General features: G+C 34.0%; 1 protein-coding gene across 2 annotated transcripts in view; it reads right to left on the bottom strand.

Annotated features, from left to right (window-relative positions):
* The window catches only part of GLRA3 (glycine receptor alpha 3), a 181,410-nt gene that overhangs the window by 122,971 nt on the left and 36,942 nt on the right, over positions 1-21,497 (bottom strand). For both annotated transcript variants that reach the window (XM_008000292.3, XM_008000291.3), the window contains exon 2: positions 14,178-14,305. In XM_008000292.3, coding sequence (XP_007998483.1) covers positions 14,178-14,305 — 128 coding nt within the window. The remainder of the gene's footprint in view (positions 1-14,177; positions 14,306-21,497) is intronic.

Below are 21,497 nucleotides of genomic sequence, written 5' to 3' on the forward strand. Positions count from 1 at the left end.
AGCTTTTCAGAACTGCCTAAGAACATCGAATTTTCCAGGTCCTTTATAATTTTTATTTAGGCTCTTACTTGCCCCAACTAGTGTCACAGCCTTAGGCAGATACAATGTTAAACAATCTTCTCATTATTTTCCACAAATGCCCTAGAGATAGAAATTTTTCCCACCAACTGAGTTCTCAGTCAAGTCAAATAATGGAAAGCCCTTTGAGCGAGGCTTTTCTCGGGAGCTACCAGACAGGCAGAATAGCGACAAAGCTCTGGGGATGGACCTTCTGAGGAACTCCAAACCTGATTAGCCAGCTTCTGGTGGTTTTACAACTTCTACTGTTTAGAGGCGACAGGATTGCAAGGCTGCTGTGGAACTGGGAAGGTAGGCCAACTTAATATGCCTTCTGCTCTTACAGAAATTCATCAGTTTTTCTTGAATAAACACTGTTAAGGTTGTTGTAAGCTTTCAATCAATTTTAAGAGTTCTAACGGTTAATCTTGATAATGTTGCCAGTGTTTTTGTTGCTTTTCTGGAGAAGTGAACTTATTGAGTTTCTCATTCCTCCATTCTGGAAATTTCTTATTAATGCCTTTAGTATTCATCATAAAGCCAAGGATTTTCATTTTCATAAGTCCCATTTATTCATTCCTTTACTAAATACCCAAAACCTTTGCACACAAAACTGAAGAAGACACAAAGAGATTATCATCTAGCAGAGAAGGAGGAGCAGAAATCGGTGAATTGTTGTAAGTTTCTTGCTTACAACATTAGCTTATTCATAGGTATTTAACCCATAGTAACTCAGAGAAGGTAATATTCCATCATTTATGCTTTAGGGAATTAAAGCACAGTGAGCCTACATAAGATGCTTGTATTTAGAATGTGAACCATTGCTCTGATTCTAAAAATCATTCTTTTCCCACCATCTTGTTTACATGACATTCAAAACATTTCATTATCTGGCCACAAACTTTGTTATTAGGCAGACACCTACATAAATAGAAATATAAAAATATTTTGGCTAGGGGCTAAAATAGCTCTATCTGAGTTACACTTTACCTAAGTTAGTCAGGGAACACCATATACAGAAACTGATATCTAAGCCAATTTCTTTCTTTTTTTCAACCTGAGTATAATTTTTGAGTAAATTGATTTTACAAGGTTTGCTACAAAAATGCCTAGTATCCCCTTGTCTTATTTCTGTTTCTCTCTTTTCAGAGATAATTATTTCAATTCATTTAATCAATTCTTTGGATATTTACCTCAGTTTCTCCACATAATATGTTTTTTCTTTTAGTCACATCTTCTGATGCCCACAAAGATGAAGAAGCTTTAGCCTTTTTACATACATCATCCCTACCTCTACTAATATAAGCCTTTTTTTCTGTACTCCCATTATCCAATATTTCTATATGAAAAAAGGCGTGGTCTTTTTTGTTAGCTCAATAGTCACTTTTTACATTAATATGACAAGGTAGATATTTACCCAAGCCAAAAAATAGAGTATATTATGCTTACTTTTTCCTTTCCTGCAGAAAATTTTCCTGAGATTGGCAATTGTTTCATGTATAATATTTCACATAGCTTTCTTCACTTGAATCATTAACTTATCGACAAGCACTGAAATGTCTAAATTTTGATTCAGTATATACAGATCCATCAGTTGCTCTATGAACTTTACCTTCCTCTGGATTTACAGAGGAATGTAATGAGAATGTTTTGCTCTGGTTCAAAGCAATCGTTCTATGACCTCCCAATCATGCTAGGAATTACTTCCATAGCTTTCTGTTATGGGATCCTCTTTCATGGTCCCACACTTCTTTCTTGGTTCATTTCTTCATTTTAGTGGAACATACGCTTCAGCAATATTTTGACAAATGCTGCATAAGGTTATGAAGCTTTTGAGAGAGTCCCTGTCCATAAATGTCTGTTTTTGTTGTTGTTGTTGTTGTCGTTTTGCATTCACACTTAATGTATAGCTAGTAGAAACTTTTAGGCTGGAAATGTTTTTTTCTTGTGAATTTTGAAGATAATTTTTCATTATTTTCTATTTTTCAGCATTGCCATTGAAAAGTCCAAAGCCATTTTATAGATGACCTGTTTTTCTTTCTGAAAATAACTAGGATGTTTCATTTGTTCCAATATTTTTTTAAAAACTATTTCATTAGTTAGAATGGTCTAAAATATCATTTGAGGTTGCAATTTACATTTATTTGATTACTGGTTCATGATTTTCATCTTAATTTGCTTTTCAACCTATTCTCTAGATGGCTATTTATCTTGCTGCATTAAGGTAGAGGAAAAATCAATAAAATTATTTAAAAATAAAGTCTAGATTTCAAAGTCCTTTAAATTCTGTGCTGCACATTGAAATCACCTGGGGATCTTTACAAAATATACATACCTGATTCTCACCTACTTTGGTTGGTATGGCATGCAACCAAGGCATCAGTATTTTTTAAAGCTTCCTAGGTCTTTATAATGTGCAAGAATGTTTGGAAATGACTTTCCTAAGGAACTACTGACTCAAAAATATCTGGGGCCACTATACTACAGGGCTACAGGAGATTTTCTTAGAAACAGAAATATACAGAAATAGGAGTCAGGGCTTGGGAGCATTGAAAATTCAAGGCTATTAATTTCAGTAGAAGATTTGCCTATTATAAATTTGTTGAACACTGTTAATAAAACAGAGTAGATGTTATATACTTAGAAAGGGCCTAAAGTTTACTAAAAATGGGAATGTCTAGAACATATAATTCAAACCAATATAGAAGTTAAATTGTTTTAAATATGAAGGATGAACATGTAATAATAAGAACCTAAGAAAAGGCCTGAATCCTAGAGGTGCTGTATTTAGTTACTAATGAGCATTTTAAAATATCTTCATTGCTTATTTCTAAGAGTTTACAAATTTCTAAAATTTGTAAGATGAGAGCAGTGTCTTATATGTCACTATATGAGAGAGGAATATACATAGTTTACTCCATGATTAAAACAAAATTCCATCATAAAAAAGTATGAAGTTACAACTGTCAGAAGTTAGTTTTTTCTTAATGTGAGTCTAATATAAACTCCGAAAAGTATCTGTAGGCTAACTGGCATCCTTGAAAAGCTAAAACCAATCTTTCATATTTTCTAGGTTATTCTCTTGTTCCCCGAGATAATACTACAATCCTACTAATTTTTTTTTTATTGGAATAACAATATGAATGTGAGGAACATTATTTGGCTTGAGATATATTCTGTCATGCTCTCTGGTAAAAGGAAAACATAAGAACATCAGAGTTGGGTTAAATCACCTGCTAATAAAATGCTGATGGGTTACACCTGCTGGGTGCCGTTGGGGAAACATGGCCCAGGGGGATCCTACTACTAGAACGTGCTAGCTCCATCGGATTGGGATCTTTGTGGCTGAAACAGAAGTAAATAAAAGAGTGGGGAGATAATTTTTCTTAGTTTAGAAAGGGAAAGAGTCTTTATTTCTTGGATTTTAATTTGCCACAGGTATTGAATAAAGGATGAGGTATTCTCTATAATATATTTTGTCTCGTTTTATAAATTTAATTAGTTTCTATATGTTTATGGATAATAGCGGTAAAAGAGCAAATGGAGACAAAAATTCAGCGTAGGCTTCAAGGTTCTGAAGTTAGTGAAATGCGTTCTGATACATTTCAGTGTCCCCTGGGAGCAAGTGTTGTGTGGCACATCCTAATGACTTCAGGAAGGTCGTGAAAGGAGCAGTGTTAGGTACAGTCTTTGGAGAAGGAAATCTCTGATATTTTTGTTTTCTTTCTAAAATATGGTGCTGACATCCCTAGTTGACCAGAGGCTCAAATAGTAAGGCCGATGGATGAAATAAAGAAAATGACATGTTTCCACAGAAGAATAATGGTCAAAGAATTGACTAATTTAGGCTTTCACTAAGAGTTGGGATCATAATGCCTCACTGTATTTGAAACAGGCTCCAGCCTCAGCCTCCATAACAGTCCTCCAATAAGAAGCAGAAAGCTCTTCCTAAAGCTGAAAAGTCATCTGGTTTCAAAACCTAAATTTCATGTGCAAATAAAGTAGCTCACAATCGTCTCAGGCCTAAACTTTATTCTCCATATGGTTATAACATGTTCCTTGCGTGGATATTAGAACATAAAAAAGTGTGATTTCATTCCCATTTGATTATTTACTTGTGTATATATTTTCTTCTTCAGCAGACAGAAGGGTGAATGAATTTGGACATCAAATCCTAACTCCAAATTTCAAAACTATAGTAGACACTTACTTGAAAGGCAGATAGATAGATACACATGAATAAATAAGAATAACTTAAAAATTTTAAAATATTCAAATAAAAATCAGTTTGGAAATAAAAATGATTTCAGATCATGGAGTCTCTTCAATGTAATAACAAGGTTATTTGGGATTTACTTTAAGAAAGCTTTGGAGCCATAACAGATTCTTGACTTTGGAAGTGTAGGAACTAACATGACTCATGAATGTTCGCATGAATAGGCAAAAGCATAGAGACAGAAAAAACAGAAATTTATGATAATAGTCTGAGATGGGGACAGAAGCGACTTGACCGCCTAGGACAATGACAGTTCTTGGAGATAGATTACAAAGAATGAAAAGGATACGGCATCATAATGTTTTAAAGATACCACGTTCTACCCCTTGGGTTTCTGGTCCATGTGAGATTACTGCAGCAATCTTGGAGTAGTCTTTCTATCCTAGCTTTGACATAGACATTCAAAAATTGTGTAGAGAACGAAGCTCAGAGAAGATTATGAATCTTCTATTGCCATTACAGAGAGCACCTGTTTAGCATTCTTGGCCAATCTGCTACTTCTCTGTGCCAATGCAAAAGCTGTTATATCTATCCAATACACTCCTATGATAAGCAACAGAGCAAATAACTGCCATAGCATCCATATGGCAAATTGTGCTTTTAAATTGTTCACGACTTTAGGCATAGTCCTTAAAAACAAATGACAGTAGTTGCAGATGTTTTCAGCAGTAAGTTTTCTTTTAGATGTTATTTTAAAGAAATAGAAGATGGCCGTTTAGTTTAAGACATGAAGTGATGGCAGAATAGCAAAGTACAATGCAAAATCTTGGCAATGATATTATTGTTATTCATACTGGGGAAAAATCGTTCACTAGGCAGATCTAGAGCAAGTAAGAAAACAAACAATTCAGTTGTTCATAAAAATGATGAAAGAAGTTTTCATGTAATGTTGTATTAAAGTTTTATCTTTTTTATAGATACATAATGCAATTAAAAGATTAAATTTCAAAATAATTCTAACTAGAGACTTGTTTTATTTTAGATAAATGCATACACATGTCACAAGGAGAGGTGTTATTTTATTTTTTATTTACAAAGCATATTTGATGACTTAAAATCTGAATTTTAAATTACTTGTTAGGTCCTTTAAAAAGGTTTATAAATCATAGCATAGAAGCAGAATCTTGTTTGTTCTTCCCCTTTCTCTTTCCTTTCCCTTCTCTTTCCTTCCCCCAAATGCTGCACTAAAGCCATTTATTTGGACAGTGCAAAATAGGCTTAAGTGCTGGGATGGCTGAGGGGGTTGTAGTAACCTCAGGCAGGAGAGAAGGACATTGTGGAGAAGTTCCACATGCAGGAAACGTTGGAGGCCCAGTGAGAGAGGAGGATGTGCCCATGATAGGGAAGCCTGGTGTTGGGTATTAGAACCATAGATGGGCAAGGTGTGTGTCTCCATGGGGCCATCCTGGCTTGTGGAGATGGAGTCTGAACAGGCATCTACACAAGGAGGTGAACCTGAGGAAGGCTTCAGAGTCCCACCAGGCCGAGGAAGGCACTTGTGTAAAAGAAGAAGTAGCAGCAAACAACGGAGATTCATTACATGTTGATTAAATAAGTAATTATATTGAGGATAATCGGAGCCTGGTTTCTTGCTGTTGGAAGAGGAAGTTAAAGTATGGAAACTTAGAAACTAGACTAAATGTATGGTATTGAGATAATCAGTGTGAACTCATGGTTTTCAAAAGATACAGAAGTATAGATGAAAATTGGTGTATAAATGTGTGTGTGTGTGCATGCATATGTGTATGTTTATTTATGCTTATATATGGGTATATATAGACATATCCTGGCAGGCACCAACTTAATCAGGTAATCAAAGTAAACATAACCAGTAATGGCAAAATCTGACATGGTCCACCATCAAATAGGAGGCAGTCAAAATATATCATCATTCCTGTAATATCCCTGCTAAATGTACTACCTAATTTGAATCATGAGGAAGCATTAGACAAATGCAAAGTGAAGTATATTCTTCTAAATAACTGAATAAGAATATTTTTTAAATGTCATCATCATGACAGTCACGGAAAGAATAAAGTGCTGGTTCAGACTGAAAAAGACTATGAGAAATGACCAATAAAATATGAAGGGGTTCTAAACTGAATCCTTTTATCATAAATTATCAGATAATGGATGAAATTTGAATAAAGATCAGCAAATTAGATGGCAGCCATATATTCAACTGCTTTTCTTGTTATAATGGTTAGATTGTGATTATCTACGAGAATGTTTTTATTTGTAGTAAATACTCAAGTACTGGGGCATCAGGTCAACAACTTACATTGAAGTGGTTCAGAAAAAGCCTTTGTACTTGTAACACTTCCGTTAGCTTGAGATTATTATAAAATACAAAAAAGAGAAATAATTACTAGAGAAAGAATTCATTAAAAACAAAAAGCAAATACCAACCAAAAATGCAGGGTTCAGATTCCAACTCCATCAGCATTTCAAATGAATCTGTATAGTTTTAGGAAAGCTTATTATTCAAGAGATACTTCTTGTTAAAATGAGTTTTTAAGTAAAAATTCAAATAGAAATGTACCTTTTTCAAAAATAATTGTAAATGTTATTCAAGAACAATAGTATCTTGGTGGATAGGAAGGGTAAAAATGGATAAAGGAGACCTTTACAATGCTAACATTTACCCTAATAAAAGTACATGTAGAAAATGAGTTTGAGTACACATGCCATCCTTGGCGTAGATGGTGTTTTAGAATAGAGTACTAGAAAGAGTAAATTTGTGATGAAGAGAGAAAAGGATTAGTGAAATATTTAAGGGTAAAAGACAGAAACCACAAATACATTGTGAAGGCAAACAAAAGTTATATCTACATAAAAAGAGAGTGGCCACTGGAGATAACATAAGAAAACTTAACAAAAATGCAGTGAATACTCGGGAGGAAAACAGAATTGGGTGATTACTGAGAGAATACTTTCTGAAGTTGCACTTAAGAGTCATAAGAGACCAACGGAGGGACACCAAGATTAGGATCAAAAGAAAGAAGTAAAATCCATCTGTGATTGGTAAAATATTCTAGTGAAATAATGTTTTGATGTCTTATAAATGTACTTTTACTTGCAATTCAATTGTTTTATGTTAAACATGCTTCTAGTTTCAGATGACATCTAGAAACTTCTGTTTCAAGACAGAGAATTGAACATCATTTTCTTTCTCTCTGAAGACATAAAAATGATATTACATAATCAAATTTTGATGAGAATAAATGTATCATACCGAAAAGAATAGGAGAAAAATTATAATTAGTTTAATGACATAAAATATAGAGGTAGATAAAAATGGTTGACAAATGAAACAGAGGCAAGCCTAAAATAAAAGCAAGCAGGGACTGCATGGAGAGGAGAAGGAGGTAGGGAGTGAGAAGAGGACCCCAGGGAGAGGGCCTGGCATCTGTCTTGAAAGCTTCCTGCTTCCCCTCTGTATTTCTGTTGAGCAACGGTGTCCTGGTATTTAGCCCTATGGAATTTTTGAGGAAATGGAAATAACTTCATTGATGATTAGGGCAAACATAGTACCTGACAGTACATCAAACCTAAAGCCTGCTCTATTTCACCATCTGTAAGACCCAAGAATAAAGCCTAGTCAAATCTCAACACTCACCTAAGCAAAGCTCCGGCCAGAGCAACGCAGCCTGTGTCAGAGTTCCCTTTCGAGGTAGAGAAATAGCAGAAAAATGGCCCTCCTATCCCACCCAAGCTAGTCACCCCTCAATTCTTCCTGAGTCACAGACATTCCATCACACATAAGAAAACTAGTGGTTTAAAGAGAATGAACAATATAAATAATTTATCCTGCAGGATGACACAACAAATCATTGAGCAGAGAAGAAAAACAAAAGGGGCAGAATGCAATAAACAAGGCATTAAATTATCAGTTTAGTTAGTGCAAAGGAATCTCGTAATGCCTGCATTGTGAAAGGCCTAGAAAGCAATCAAACAGATTGGAACAGACAATCAACAGAAATACATTTTTTTTTGGAGTGTTTGCCTCAGAGAAGTGGAACTGTGCATCGTGAGTGTTGAGGGTGAACCGCTGCTTTTCATCACTGACACTTGTAGACCTTTTTTTAGCAACTTCAGGTACATGATTGTTACTATTGTCATAAACAAAACTGACAAACAAACAAACATACAAATTAACACCTGCGTAGCAACTTGTAACACAACGTCCACAACTTCGCATTCAGGGAAAATGGTTTAGGATAAAGAGGATTGTGAAGAGATCAAAACACAATTACAGAGTTAAAATCTCCCTAAACATTCAAAAATTGGATAAATGGTACCCTGTAATGTCAAATCTGTGATTCTGAGGACAAATCTGAACAATTCTCTTTAAATGTAGAGGGAAAGCAGAAAGGAGAGAAGGGGATGAGTGAAATGTGCTGGGCACAGATGACAGAGGAAGATAGCAGAATTTTTTTTTTTTTTTTTTAAAAAGAAGTATTGTTTTACAGAAATAACACAAAACAGTGCCAGCATAAGCAAAAATCCTCCTACTGAAAAATGTCCAGAGATAGGCAGAAAAAAAATAGCCTATATATAAAGGAGCAGAAATCAAAATGAGATTTGACTTCTTTATGATATTAAATGTCAGCAGGCAATGAATCAATATCTGCAAACTTCTGAGCTAGAATTCTGCAGCTCGATAATTGTGTAAAGTTTCTTTAATGTCAAATGCATACAAAAGAGATTATCCTGGAATATTATTCAGTGATAAAAAGAAATGAGATATCAAGCCAGAAAAGACACAGAGGAACCCGAAAAGCATATTGCTACCTGAACGAAGCCAATTGGAAAAGTCTACATACTGTATGATTCTAATTATATGACTTCCTGGAAAAGGCAAAACTCTAGAGACAGTGAAAAGATCATTGATTGCCAGAGACTGGGGGTAGATGAGGGGAAGTGGGAGAGAGAGATATTCAGAGCGCAAGCACAGGAGGTTTTAGGGCAGTGAAATTATTCTGTATGATACAGTAATGATAAACACACGTTTTTATGAATTTGTCAAAACCCATAAAAAATGTACAGAACAAAGAATGAACTCTAATGTGAATTATGAACTTCAGTTAATAATAATGTACTAATCTTGGTTCATCAATAATAATAAATATACCACATGAATATGAAGATGCCAATAACAGGGTACACTGTTGAGGAGGAGAGGGCAAATATGTACTTTCCAATCAATTATTCTGTAAACCTAAAACTGCTCTTTAAAACAAGTCTATTAATTTAAGAAAATCAGAAAAACCAGAACTCAGAAAATATATAAGCATTACTCCTGTCTTGAAAATGAAAATCTATTTTAATTTATTTTATTTTATTTTGTTTTTCAGTGAATGGAAACAAGGCTAGAATATCCTACTCTTTAGTTTTCAAGTTTTAATGTGTGTGTGTGTGTGTGTGTGTGTGTGTGTGTATAAAGAAGCTACCATTTTCAAGGATTATTAAGTCCTCCCTTAATTCTTAATCTGTCGCTCCAACTCTGTAACACCATTAGGCAGTGCCGTCCAGTGAGCACCATGTCCAGTGAGCACCACGGCCTGTAGTCTGTGCCTGGGGACGTGGTACTTTCTCTCACTGGGCCAGTTCTGTTTCTGCTCTTTTCCCTAACCAAAAAGACTTCTAAAGAGGAAAGATTTCAAAATTCTGAGGAAAAAATGGTGCAATCTACCTAGTATTTTTATTAATAACTATTTCTTTTCTTTCTTTCTTTTTTTTTCTTTTTGCCTTTACAATGTGTCATATATTTTTCTCAGTCATATCATGGGATAAAACAATAACAAGCTAACCCGATTTGACATGAAGTTGGTAAAAGAAAAAAAACACAAAGACCCCCTGATAACATCAAAACTTAGATGCAAATTCACTGTTCTTACCAATGACCTTTGCCAAAGTGAACATAAAAATAACCATTTCTATACATAACATTTCTCCTCCTTAAGACCAAATTTTTGAAATAATGACTTGGGCAAAATTCTAATTTCTATTGAATGATCAACTAGTTGAGTGATATTTGCAGCTTTACTTTCTAGTTCTTTTTAGCAGCTCTTGGAACATTTCTAAACCCATATATCATTATTAAATGCCTTTTAAATAATAGTTTTAAAAATCATTATATTTAATAGGACTAAGATATAACAGAAATTTGAAGTAGTTTTTATACTTATGTCAAATTATCCTAAAGGTACAGGATCATTATCGGAGAAATCTGATTCTCAAAAATGTTTCAGATAAATTAATACTACTCCGGAGGGGAAGAGAACAGATTAATCAGTGAAAAGGAAAGATAATGTTAATGAGTTAAGCACCTAATTATTTTAACTTATTTCAGTATTGATTTAAATAATGTTCAATGGAAGAGGCTGTCTTATCCATGGTCAATACCAATTTAAAGTGCTTTAAGACAATTATGTATTTATACTTTTCTGTGGTACGTTTTAATAACATTAAACTATTTAGTCTTTAAGAGGTGAGATTTTTTTAAAGTGTACTTTTTAAAGAGAAGTGACCGAACAATAGAAACAAACACAATATTTTGGTGTTTATAATTTCAGTTAAATAATACTGGAACATTTCTTATTTTTAAATCTTTGAAAGGTAAAAATGTCATATTATTGTTACACACTTTGCTTTTGGCTAATGAGATGAAACATTTCCATTTCTTTTCTGTTAATTGTCTGATAATGTCCATAGTGAAATTTTATGTTTGCCTTTTACAAAACTTATGAATTCTAGAGAGGGCAAACATATAGGTATTTTCCAATGCTTTCATATTTTATAATCACTTTTCTATCTACTGATCACTTATCTAGGTATATTATGTTTCTCTGTGTTTAAGAAGAAGTGAGGGTCAAATAATTTTGGTTATTGTAATATATTTTTAAGTATATTACAATTCCCATTCTTCTTCTTTTTTTGGAGATAGAGTCTTGCTCTGTCACCCATGCTGGAGTGCAGTGGCACAACCATAGCTCACTGTAACCTCGAACAACTGGGCTCAAGCAATCCTCCTGCCTCAGTCTCCCAAGAAGCCAGGACTAAAGGTGTGTGCCACTATGCCTGACTAGTTTTTGTTTGTTTGCTTGTTTTTGTTTTTGTTTTTTTGGCTAGATGGGTGTCTCAGAACTGGTCTCAAACTCCTAGCCTCAATCAATCCCCCCACCTCAGCCTCCCAAAACACTGGGATTAGAGGCACAAGCCTCCATTCCTCTTTTAAAACTCTCTTAGATAATTATGCTTATTTTAAAAACTTTAATGTAATACTACTAACATTCATGTCTCTAAACTTGCTTACTATTAATTCATTGTCTTTGACAATTGAATGGGAAAGCATACATAACACCAATTTTAAATTAGTTCATTTGATAAGCTAACTAGATTTCTTCCAAAAACATTGATGTGGGGAAAGGTACAAAAGCAGCATGGCAAGGGATTGTATTTTTAGTCATGTGAGTTACCACAGAGAAAAAAAAAAATGATTGAAATATTATCAAGAAAACAGGTTCTTCGTTTTCTACTTCTATGTTTGATGAGTTTATTTTTGCCTGAGGTGAGGTGGACCCCTGGTACGTGACAACACAAGGGCTGATCATTCTCACCTTCTTTTGTGTAAATATCTTCTGTTAGGTATTGGATTCAGTTTGTTAGCACCTACATATCCTCCTGTTAGCCGTAAGGAAGAAATGGCGTGTAAAGAGTATTTTATTTATATTCCAATATTGGGCAATGAAATGATGGTCAAAAGATTATCATGTTATTTTATCCAATGAAATGAAACAGAGTTGAATATGCTTAATTAGGAAGTGGAGTTATAAGTATGTTTGCTGAAGTCAATAATGTTTGACCCTTGCAAAAGATGAAAAAGCAAAAAGTGTTAGCTAAAAACTAACCCATTAAACTATTATTTTTGTATAATTAATAATATTATTTTTGGTTATTCAATGCAGCTTGCATTTTTTTCCTAATGTTTAGAGCACAAGATATTTTGAAAAACAATGAGAGAAAATCTCTGTTTTTCTTTTTCTTTTTCTTCATTTAGTGACACTGGGGTGTAAGCATGAATTTTAGTCTCCCCCAAAATCTAATCACCTCTGATCTGGCTTGGTGATCAGCTTATTTTTAGGAATGCATTTTTATTTAGAAAACAATCAGTATTTGTTTTAAGCAACACCAAATCCCTGGGGTCCTTTCCTGAGCTTATATATAAATAGTAATAATCACATTTTAAAATAGTTTAATGTTTCTATTGTCTTTTAAACTGTTAAAATAATAAACCAACACTAAACTTTCCAAGAGAACGGCAAAAGCTCTGAGGCCACTCTTGTGTGGTTAGTAACTTATCTGCAGTTTTATTAAAATATCTGCTGAGACTGCTTACATGATTTTTAAATATTCACAGACATTTAAAAATAGAATGTATTTTCTTCTTTAATTTTCAGTGAAAAGACAGCAATACTTCTGAATCACTGAATATGGACTCACCATAATGAATCCTCTAATTCCCGATTATGTTCTTGTGGTTTATTTAAATGACAACTTCATATTTTTCAAGATCAATTAGTAATTAGTTCTCAGTGGATTCACAGGAATACTGCTTTCCCTCAATTTGGAAAAGATCATTAAAATACTGAAATTTCTCATTTTTATTTGTATATTGTACCCCGTAAGCTGTACTATTTTTGTTTCTCATTTTCATTTGTATACTGTACCCCATAAGCTGTACTATTTTTGCACAGCTTGTACTCCGTGTTTTCCTCCTGAAGTTAAAAATATTTATGGTTGAAAAGCTTAAAAACAAATCAAGAAGTGTGATCCAAAATTTAAATATTAAATTCATTCTAAAATTGAATCCATTCATAATTTTCTACTCAGACATTATCAGTGAGTTTTACTTCTTTTGCTACTGCTACCCAACCTTGGTATTTTTTACTCCATTCTAGTTAATTATTTCACCCACTGCTAAGCAATTCTTTTTTTCTTCCATAAGGACAAATTCAGGAAAAATGGTCATTATAGACAACACTTTTTAAAACTTTAGCAATGAAATAGCTTAACTGAATCCCATGAAAAAAGTGTATGTTCTTTAACTTCATTTATTTTCTTTACTGAGTAAAGTAATATTCAAGGACATGTTAAATAAGTTGGGGTCTGGAAGCAGCTTTCTAATATTTTACCATTAAAGTGAAATTACAGGATATATTGTGGTTCTGGATAAGTTACATATCCTTATATAAACATATTAGTTGCAATTATATTAAACAGAAGAATAAAAAGTGATAGTCTTAAATAATTGACAATTACATTCTTTCCTAGAAATTCGGGTAAAGCATTTGGTAGGTGGAATAATGTCTTATATATTTCAAAGGCTCTCAGTTAGCAATCCAGCCTATTTCCCAATAGGTGAATTCAACAATGGTTAGATTCCTCACAATATAGAGAGTACTACAGTGGCAGATTTAAAAAATGGGAAAGTGCATCACTAGCAATTAAAGTATGTTTCATTCCAGTTAGTTAGAAAACTGATAGAATAATTAAATTAAAGATACGTACATACATGTATATTCCTAAAATCATTGGTTAAGACAAGAAGTATTGTAACAGTTAGCGAAGGAAAAAAAAACATAGCTAGGCCAAAGAGGGCAAATTATGATAATTGAGAACATGGGAATGGATTTCTTTTTCAAGACACATCTGTGACTAATGCAGTATTTGGAAGATTGTTGAAAATAAGCATTAGAATTTCTTGTGGAATCAATTTAAAATTGTACCTTGTTGAAGAATATTTAAAACACACATATAAAGTAGCAAACAGAACAATTACCTTTAAAATTGGGTCTGATTCTTGCATCATATCCTGATGTCCTCCCCATTAATTTATCCAGAAAATCAGAAGGTGACATTGGAGCACTTCGAGATCTTGCACTATCTGTTTCCTTTGTGGCAACCAAACTACAAATAAGAACAAAAATACAGACTTTATAAAAAGGAGCATTTCTAATCATTGTTACCTAGAAATACAAAATAGCAATGCTAAGCTAAATATCTTTGGCAACAAAACATAAGACTTTAGATATCACACAGTGAAGATTATAATAAGATAGACATTTATAGATTTATAGTCAATACTTGTAAGGTTTCATATCTATTCAGTCCAACTGTCAGAGGTGGCATTCTTTTGTATTAAATCTGAAAACAAAGGCCACTTCCAAAATATTAAGCTTTCAAATCTGTATTTACAAAAGTCTGATATCTGATAGCAATTTTTAACCAAATGTATCCTTATTGCTTTAGGTGTAAGAAAATATGAAAATTCAACTGTGAACTACAATCTTAATGCTTTTATTGAGGGAAAACATCACCTTTCAGGTTTTGTGAATTTTTCTTAGCAGTAAAAAACTTCTGTCTAAAAGTTAAACAATCACATTTTTTTCTTCAATTAGAGTGTTTCCTGAATTGGTAACACACCAAGTTAAATTCAATCTACTTTCACCTACATATCATTAATCTACAATATCTTTTGTTCAGATCTAAAATTTGTGTGTCACGACTGAGAAATTACCATAAATGTACCATGTGTACCTGGATATTATATTAGAACCTGTGTCCAGGAAAAGTAGTGTGTTCCTATATTCTTTTCATCCAAATTTTTTCCTTTGTGTCCAACTACTTGTCCCAGAAACCCATAGTGTAGGCTACTTCTCCTGTCCAGGTCTTCACTTACATAGGCTTCTCCAACAGAAGTTGGGCCTGCTTGTTAAGATCAAATGGTTCTTTTTATCCACAGAGTTTTGCTCAGGAATGTGAAACTGACTTTCTGGAACTGATGTGTCCAAGCTGTTGCCACTTCTTGAAGATCAATCATCACTTGCTCCCAGCTCTGTCATTCAACTCAGGACATTGCCAAATCTCAAACCATTTGGGTCACCATATGATCATAACAAGATCAGTTATTAAATTCCTTAGATTTCTCCTGCCAGAATTTTAGTGTGAAGTAAAACTGGGACTTAGAGTCATCATCATTAAGTTGTCTATCACGGGGATATATGCAGTGATTCATGGGCACAGTTTTAAAATCTCATCAATCTCGGTGATAATATGAGAATGAGATTTCTGTAAGCACAGAATCACAAGTCACAGTATCTATTAGCTGTTGCCCTGTTCTAGAGGTTCTGTCCTGTTCTGGGCACTCTGAGTCACTTTCTCCAGTGATTCTCATTCTGTCATTCTTGCTTTCTTCCAGAATGGAAGCATTTTTCTCCCTATTCTGTGGGCTCTATATGGCTTCGTGATCCTTTATCTCTGATTATTATTGCTCAACCAAACTGTCATTGTGGTCACTGGGAAGTTTATTCTAATAAAAAAAAATCATTATAATAATAAAGTTTTTTTTTAAACTATCTTCTCAATGACTCTAGAGCTCTCTTCTACCATCTGATTTTAAGTAAGTTTTTCCTGTCCTATCAAGAAGCATTTGTTTATATTCCATAGTTCAAGAATAGTGTGGAAAAGCATCGTTAGAGCTTCTATAGCTACTTGCCGCTGCTTCTAAACCATTCTCTTTATTTCCCTTGCAAAATCTCTCTTTTCAATTATCAGAAAATAAACTTCTACATCCTCCTACCAACAAATATACCAATTTACCTTGATCTGAACCAATAATACTCTGCCTCCTTCTCTTTTAAAAATACTAGATGACTGTGTATACTGAATCACAATCCTTCACATTGAGTGTGGGAAGATTATCCTAGATTATCAGCGGCAGTTCTATATGCAACTACATATAAGGATATTCCTCCTTATAAGAAGGAGGCAGAATTATATCTGATGAGAGACAGAAGAAGGAAGGCAATGTGACCATGGAGACAGGAATTGGGGTGACACGGCCACAGCGAAGGAATGCTGGCAGCTACCAGAAGTTGGAAGAGAAAAGGAATGGATTCTTCTCCAGAGTTTCTGGGGGTAGCATGGACCTACTCACACCTTGATTTTCACTCAGTGAACTGATTCCAGACTTCTGGCCTGTAGAACTGTTAGAGAATAGATTTCTGTTCTTTGTGGTAATTTGTTGCAGTTGCCATAGGAAACTAATACCAACCTTCTAGTGAATTTTTCATTTCTGTCAGGCTTCTTTTCAACCCCAGAATTATTCTTTGGTTCTTTTTTTATAATCTCTCTCTCTTTATAATTTCCTTTTTGGTGAGATATTATCACACTTTCTTTTTAGCTCTTTGTACATGGTTTCCTTTAATTCTTTAAATGTGCTTAAAATAGTTGATTTGAAGTCTTTGTTTCGTAATTGCAATGCCTTTGCTTCCCTAGGCATGCTTCTATTGATTGCATTTTTTCTGTGTTTGGTCCATACATTTTTGTTTCTTTGTGAAACTTATAACTTTTATTGAAAACTGTATATTTTAAGTAATATAACTCTGGGAATCATATTGTCTTTTCTCCCCAGAGTTTGTTGTTGTTGCTCTTTTTTAAAGGGACTTTTCTGAGCTAATTCTGTAAAGTCTACTTTCTTTATAATATGTGACCATTCTACTTGGTTAGCTTAGAGATCAGCTAGTAATTGAACATGGATTTTATTAACTTCTAGAGCCAATAAGTCTCTCAGTATTTGCTGGGGGTTCTGTGTCATGGGGTCATACCTTCAACACTATGTCAGGCAGTTGATTACTCTAGACTTTACTTTCACTTGTGCGAGGCCTAAAAATCAGCCAGAGTTGAGAGCTAAGGGTCTTTTCAGGTCTTTCCTGAGCATGCGCACAACCCTGGGTGTGTTACTTTGCTAGGCCTGCCATGACATAGTATCACGAACAGGTGGCTAATGCAACAGAAATTAACTTCCCCACAATTCTAAAAGTCCAAGATCAAGTTGTCAGCAGGGTTGGTTTCCTCTGAGGGTCTCCTTGTTGGCTTGTAGATGTCCACTTTCTATTTTTTCATATGATCTTTTCTGTATGTGTGTCTGCTCTAACTTCTTATAAGCACACCACACATATCGGATTAGGGCATATTGTTTTACCTTAATTACCTCTTGGTAAGGTGACAAACCTTACCTCCAAATAAAGTCACGTCTGGAGGTAGTGGCAGGTAGGACTTCAACATGTGAGTTTTGGGAGAAAAAAATTGAGCCCATATGTGTGGCTTTCCAGATAACCAGGAATATATGCCGATTTCCCAAACTCATGTGGACATATCATTCCAATGCTTTTCCATTTAACATTTTTGTTAAGCATATTGTTTATCCCCACTATTACTGATTGCCTTAGGCATCTGTGAAGTTAAAAAATTGACTCTAAATATTTTAAACAAACTTCTCCAGGAAAAAGGCTTTTGGCGGTGGGTGAACTCCAAGTTAGGTCACAGAAAAATAGATTTACAAATGGTGTATTCCAGAAAACCTGCAGACAAGTCAAATAATGATCATTCTTAAAGAAAAAGGCCTTAAAGGAGTTCGGACTCCATGCTGTCTCCTCTGGTGGCTGCCAGGTTGTGGACTTGTCCTGTAATTTGGGGCTATTGGTTTACTTTGTCACCACAGAGCTGAAGAGAGGGGGTGGGAAATAGAGCAAATTATAATGCCATAAATCCCACTGTTTTTACTAAGAGAAAGATGCTTTTCTTTAGTAAACAACTTTAGGAATCACTACAAGCCTCTGATTAACTGTCAGACTTTTGAAAAATTTGATTCTCACAATTATATTTTTGCCAGTTTTCTTGTTGCTTTCATGAAGGAGAGAATTTGTCGATGTCCTTACTCTCCTGTATTTTTCTTACTCTACTGTTTTTGCTGATGTCACTCTCTAATAATGCCTTCCTAGACTTATTTTTATATTTGTTTTACTGTATCTTTGCTTTAAATAACCATATTCCTCACAGCTCCATTCTGGAGCTCTTCCTCTGCTCTCTTTGTGAATAATTTTATTTACTCTCATGGTATCAACTGCATACCATGATACTATTTTGTAGGTCTTTCAAAAAAACACCTTTATTTATAAGTAATGTCAAATTTACATTTATTTATTTATATTTAGAGACAGGGTCTTGCTCTGTTGCCTAGGCTTGTGTGCAGCAGCATGATCATAGCTCTCTGCAATGTTGAACTTCTGGGCTTAAGCGATCCTCCTGTGTCAGCCTCCTAATTGGGTCTCACTATGTTGTCCAGGCTAGTCTCCAGCTCCTGGACTCAAGCAATCTTCCTACCTTGGCCTGCCAAAGCACTGGAATTATAGGCATGAGCCACTGCACCTGGCCAAGATTTGCTTTTAAAAGAAAAGATGCAAAGTCTGTCTTTAGGATTTTTCTATAATATATGTCCAAAAACTGTAGAGTAAATATTATAAGTGATTGTTATTCTTGTGGTAGTAATAAAGAAGTAATTATATCTATCTATCTATGATCTCACTTTTCATATATATTTTCAGATACAGCAAGTATTAGCCAGCACAATAAAGAAAAAAATAAAAGACTAAGATTTAATTAAGATTAAAGATTTAATTAAGATTAAATCTTAATTAATTTTAGATTTCAGATTTTCACTATCTACCAATAACTTTGACAAAACAGTAATTTTATTTATCCAGGCAGATCAATGCTAAATTTTAATGACAATAATCTCTCTTGCATTTATACAAATCATATATTGCAAAAGTCTGTCCTTTTCTAGTTTTCATTAACCCATTTCTTAACTATTTTTACAAATGTTACAATTGAAGATCAATCTTAAAATAGAATAAGAAAATCAAAAAATCACATTTTTCTCATCTCATACTAAGCAATCATTTATCCATTGCAACTGACTATTATAATAGTTTAATATTTGAACCAATGTGAGAAATAAGGTATTAAAAATTTTCCAATAGTGGATGTAGAGATGTCATCTCTGTATACCTTTAAAAAATATATTACTCCAAATACAAGTAGTGGTAGGGACTGGCATGTTAAGTGCCATGAGATGCTTGCATTTTCTGTAGTATACGATAATGTTGCTTAAGAACTCCTAGAATCCTGGACATTTATAGGAAGGCAACAGCATTAAACAATCAAAATACAACATAATTTTATGCACACGCACACACACACACACACACACACATACACACCACACACCATGCTCACTATAATTGTATTGTCCCAAATTTCTGGTTGAATATTTCAAACCCTATTAGCAAGCACTCTCAGCACCCAAATATTCCTTTTGAATACCTAAATTAAAAAAGCAAGATTGTTGTTGTTTAAATATGACAAATTCATTCTTAATCTTTTTAAAGGTTAAAAATTGTTATTATTTTAAATCTTATTTCTTTTCTTTTGATGTATTCAAAAAAGAATGATTGAGCTACTGCAATAACTGTGCTTTCCTGAAATTTGATCTGATGTTGGTTCTGTAAAAATTCTATTTGAAATACACTTTCATTGCCAAAAATATTTGGTTCCAAGTACATTATGTAAAAATCATGACTATTTCACCAGGGTTGGGAATATATACAAACCATTTAACAGAGGACAAGAGTTTTATGAGTAGTAGCCCATTCATTTATTTATTTAACAGCCATTATTGACAAGTTCCAAAGAGCCTGGCATCATGCCTAGAACAGTCTCAAAGAGGAAAAAAGTATAAATAAATACATAATTATATATATTTATATTGCATCTATATAACCTCAGTGTTTAACCTTTTTAAAGATCACTTGTTAAAATCGTTTCTGCTAATATATAAATTTTCCTTGTTTATGCAATTAGTAATTAAATTAAGTTGGGGGAAGGAAAAGATACTACCTCTTATCACTATCATAGACCAAGATGGAAGATATATCTTTAGTTAATACCCTTAGAAAGATGTGAGGTATTACATCTTGTAGCAGAAAATCTGCTAAAATTATCTGCTTTCTCTAAAAACAGTTATATATTTTATAATCAAATATCTCATTTTTTTTCTATTCTTTTTTTTTTTTTTTTTTTTTTTTTTTTTAGACGGAGGAGTCTCACTCTGTCGCCCAGGCTGGAGTGCAGTGCAGGGTTCTCGGGTCACTGCAAGCTCCGCCTCCTGGGTTCACGCCTCTCTCCTGCCTCAGCCTCCTGAATAGCTGGGACTACAGGCACCCGCCACCGCGCCTGGCTAATTTTTTGTATTTTTAGTAGAGACGGGGTTAGCCGGGATGGTCTCGATCTCCTGACCTCATGATCCACCAGCCTCAGCCTCCAAAAGTGATGGGATTACAGGCGTGAGCCACCGCACCCAGCCTTTTTTAATTCTTTAATACTTAAGATTAAAAATATATTTTACCATGAATGTGAATTAAACACAAAATTATGGTTCTTTTGACATGGCATTTAAAATTAATAAAAACACAAATATAATTTGATAAATGTATTGAGAACTATACATGAAATACACATTGGGCTGGGATGGAGGAGGAATATGTAATAGATGATAAACTATTTTTAAAATATAATACACAAACTTTTATAAGCCTTTTATAAATGGAGATAAGTTTACTACTAATAAAATTATAGTGCATTTATTTATTATGTAAAAGTATCCTTTCTTATACCATAATGTAATCAAATACAAGGTATATATTACAAAAATGATTTTTGAGTTCTTATATAATTTGTTAGATGCAAAACACTGCGCTACGACCCGTAAAGTATATAAAACACGAATCTCCCGTAAAGTATATAAAACATGAATCTGAATCTTTAACATGTTCATAGTTCAGTTGATTCCTCTGTGTGGTCTCTTTATGAAGAGAGCAGGAGCTGAAAAATGAGATGACACTGAAGTGAATGATCAGTTGGTTCCCTTCTTAACAGGGTGTGAGCAAAATCCTCACATTTTATAACAGAATTCAAAACCAAGCTCTACAGATTGGTGCATAGAAAATGAGAAAATTCTGAAAAGATTAATATTTAAATTTTCTTTATGAGTTGCTATGGTCTCAATGCCACATGGTCTCAATGCCATGCATTTTGGACTCACCAAAATTCATATGCTAAAATCCTAAACCCCAAGGTGGTGGTAATAGGAGTGGGGACCTTTGGGAGGAGATTAGGTCATAAGGGCTCCAAATGAGATTAGTGCCTTTCTGAAAGAGGCCCCAGAGATTCGCCTTGCCCCTTCCACCGTATGAAGTTA

This window comes from Chlorocebus sabaeus, chromosome 7 (genome assembly GCF_047675955.1).
Source record: "Chlorocebus sabaeus isolate Y175 chromosome 7, mChlSab1.0.hap1, whole genome shotgun sequence".
NCBI lineage: Eukaryota > Metazoa > Chordata > Mammalia > Primates > Cercopithecidae > Chlorocebus > Chlorocebus sabaeus.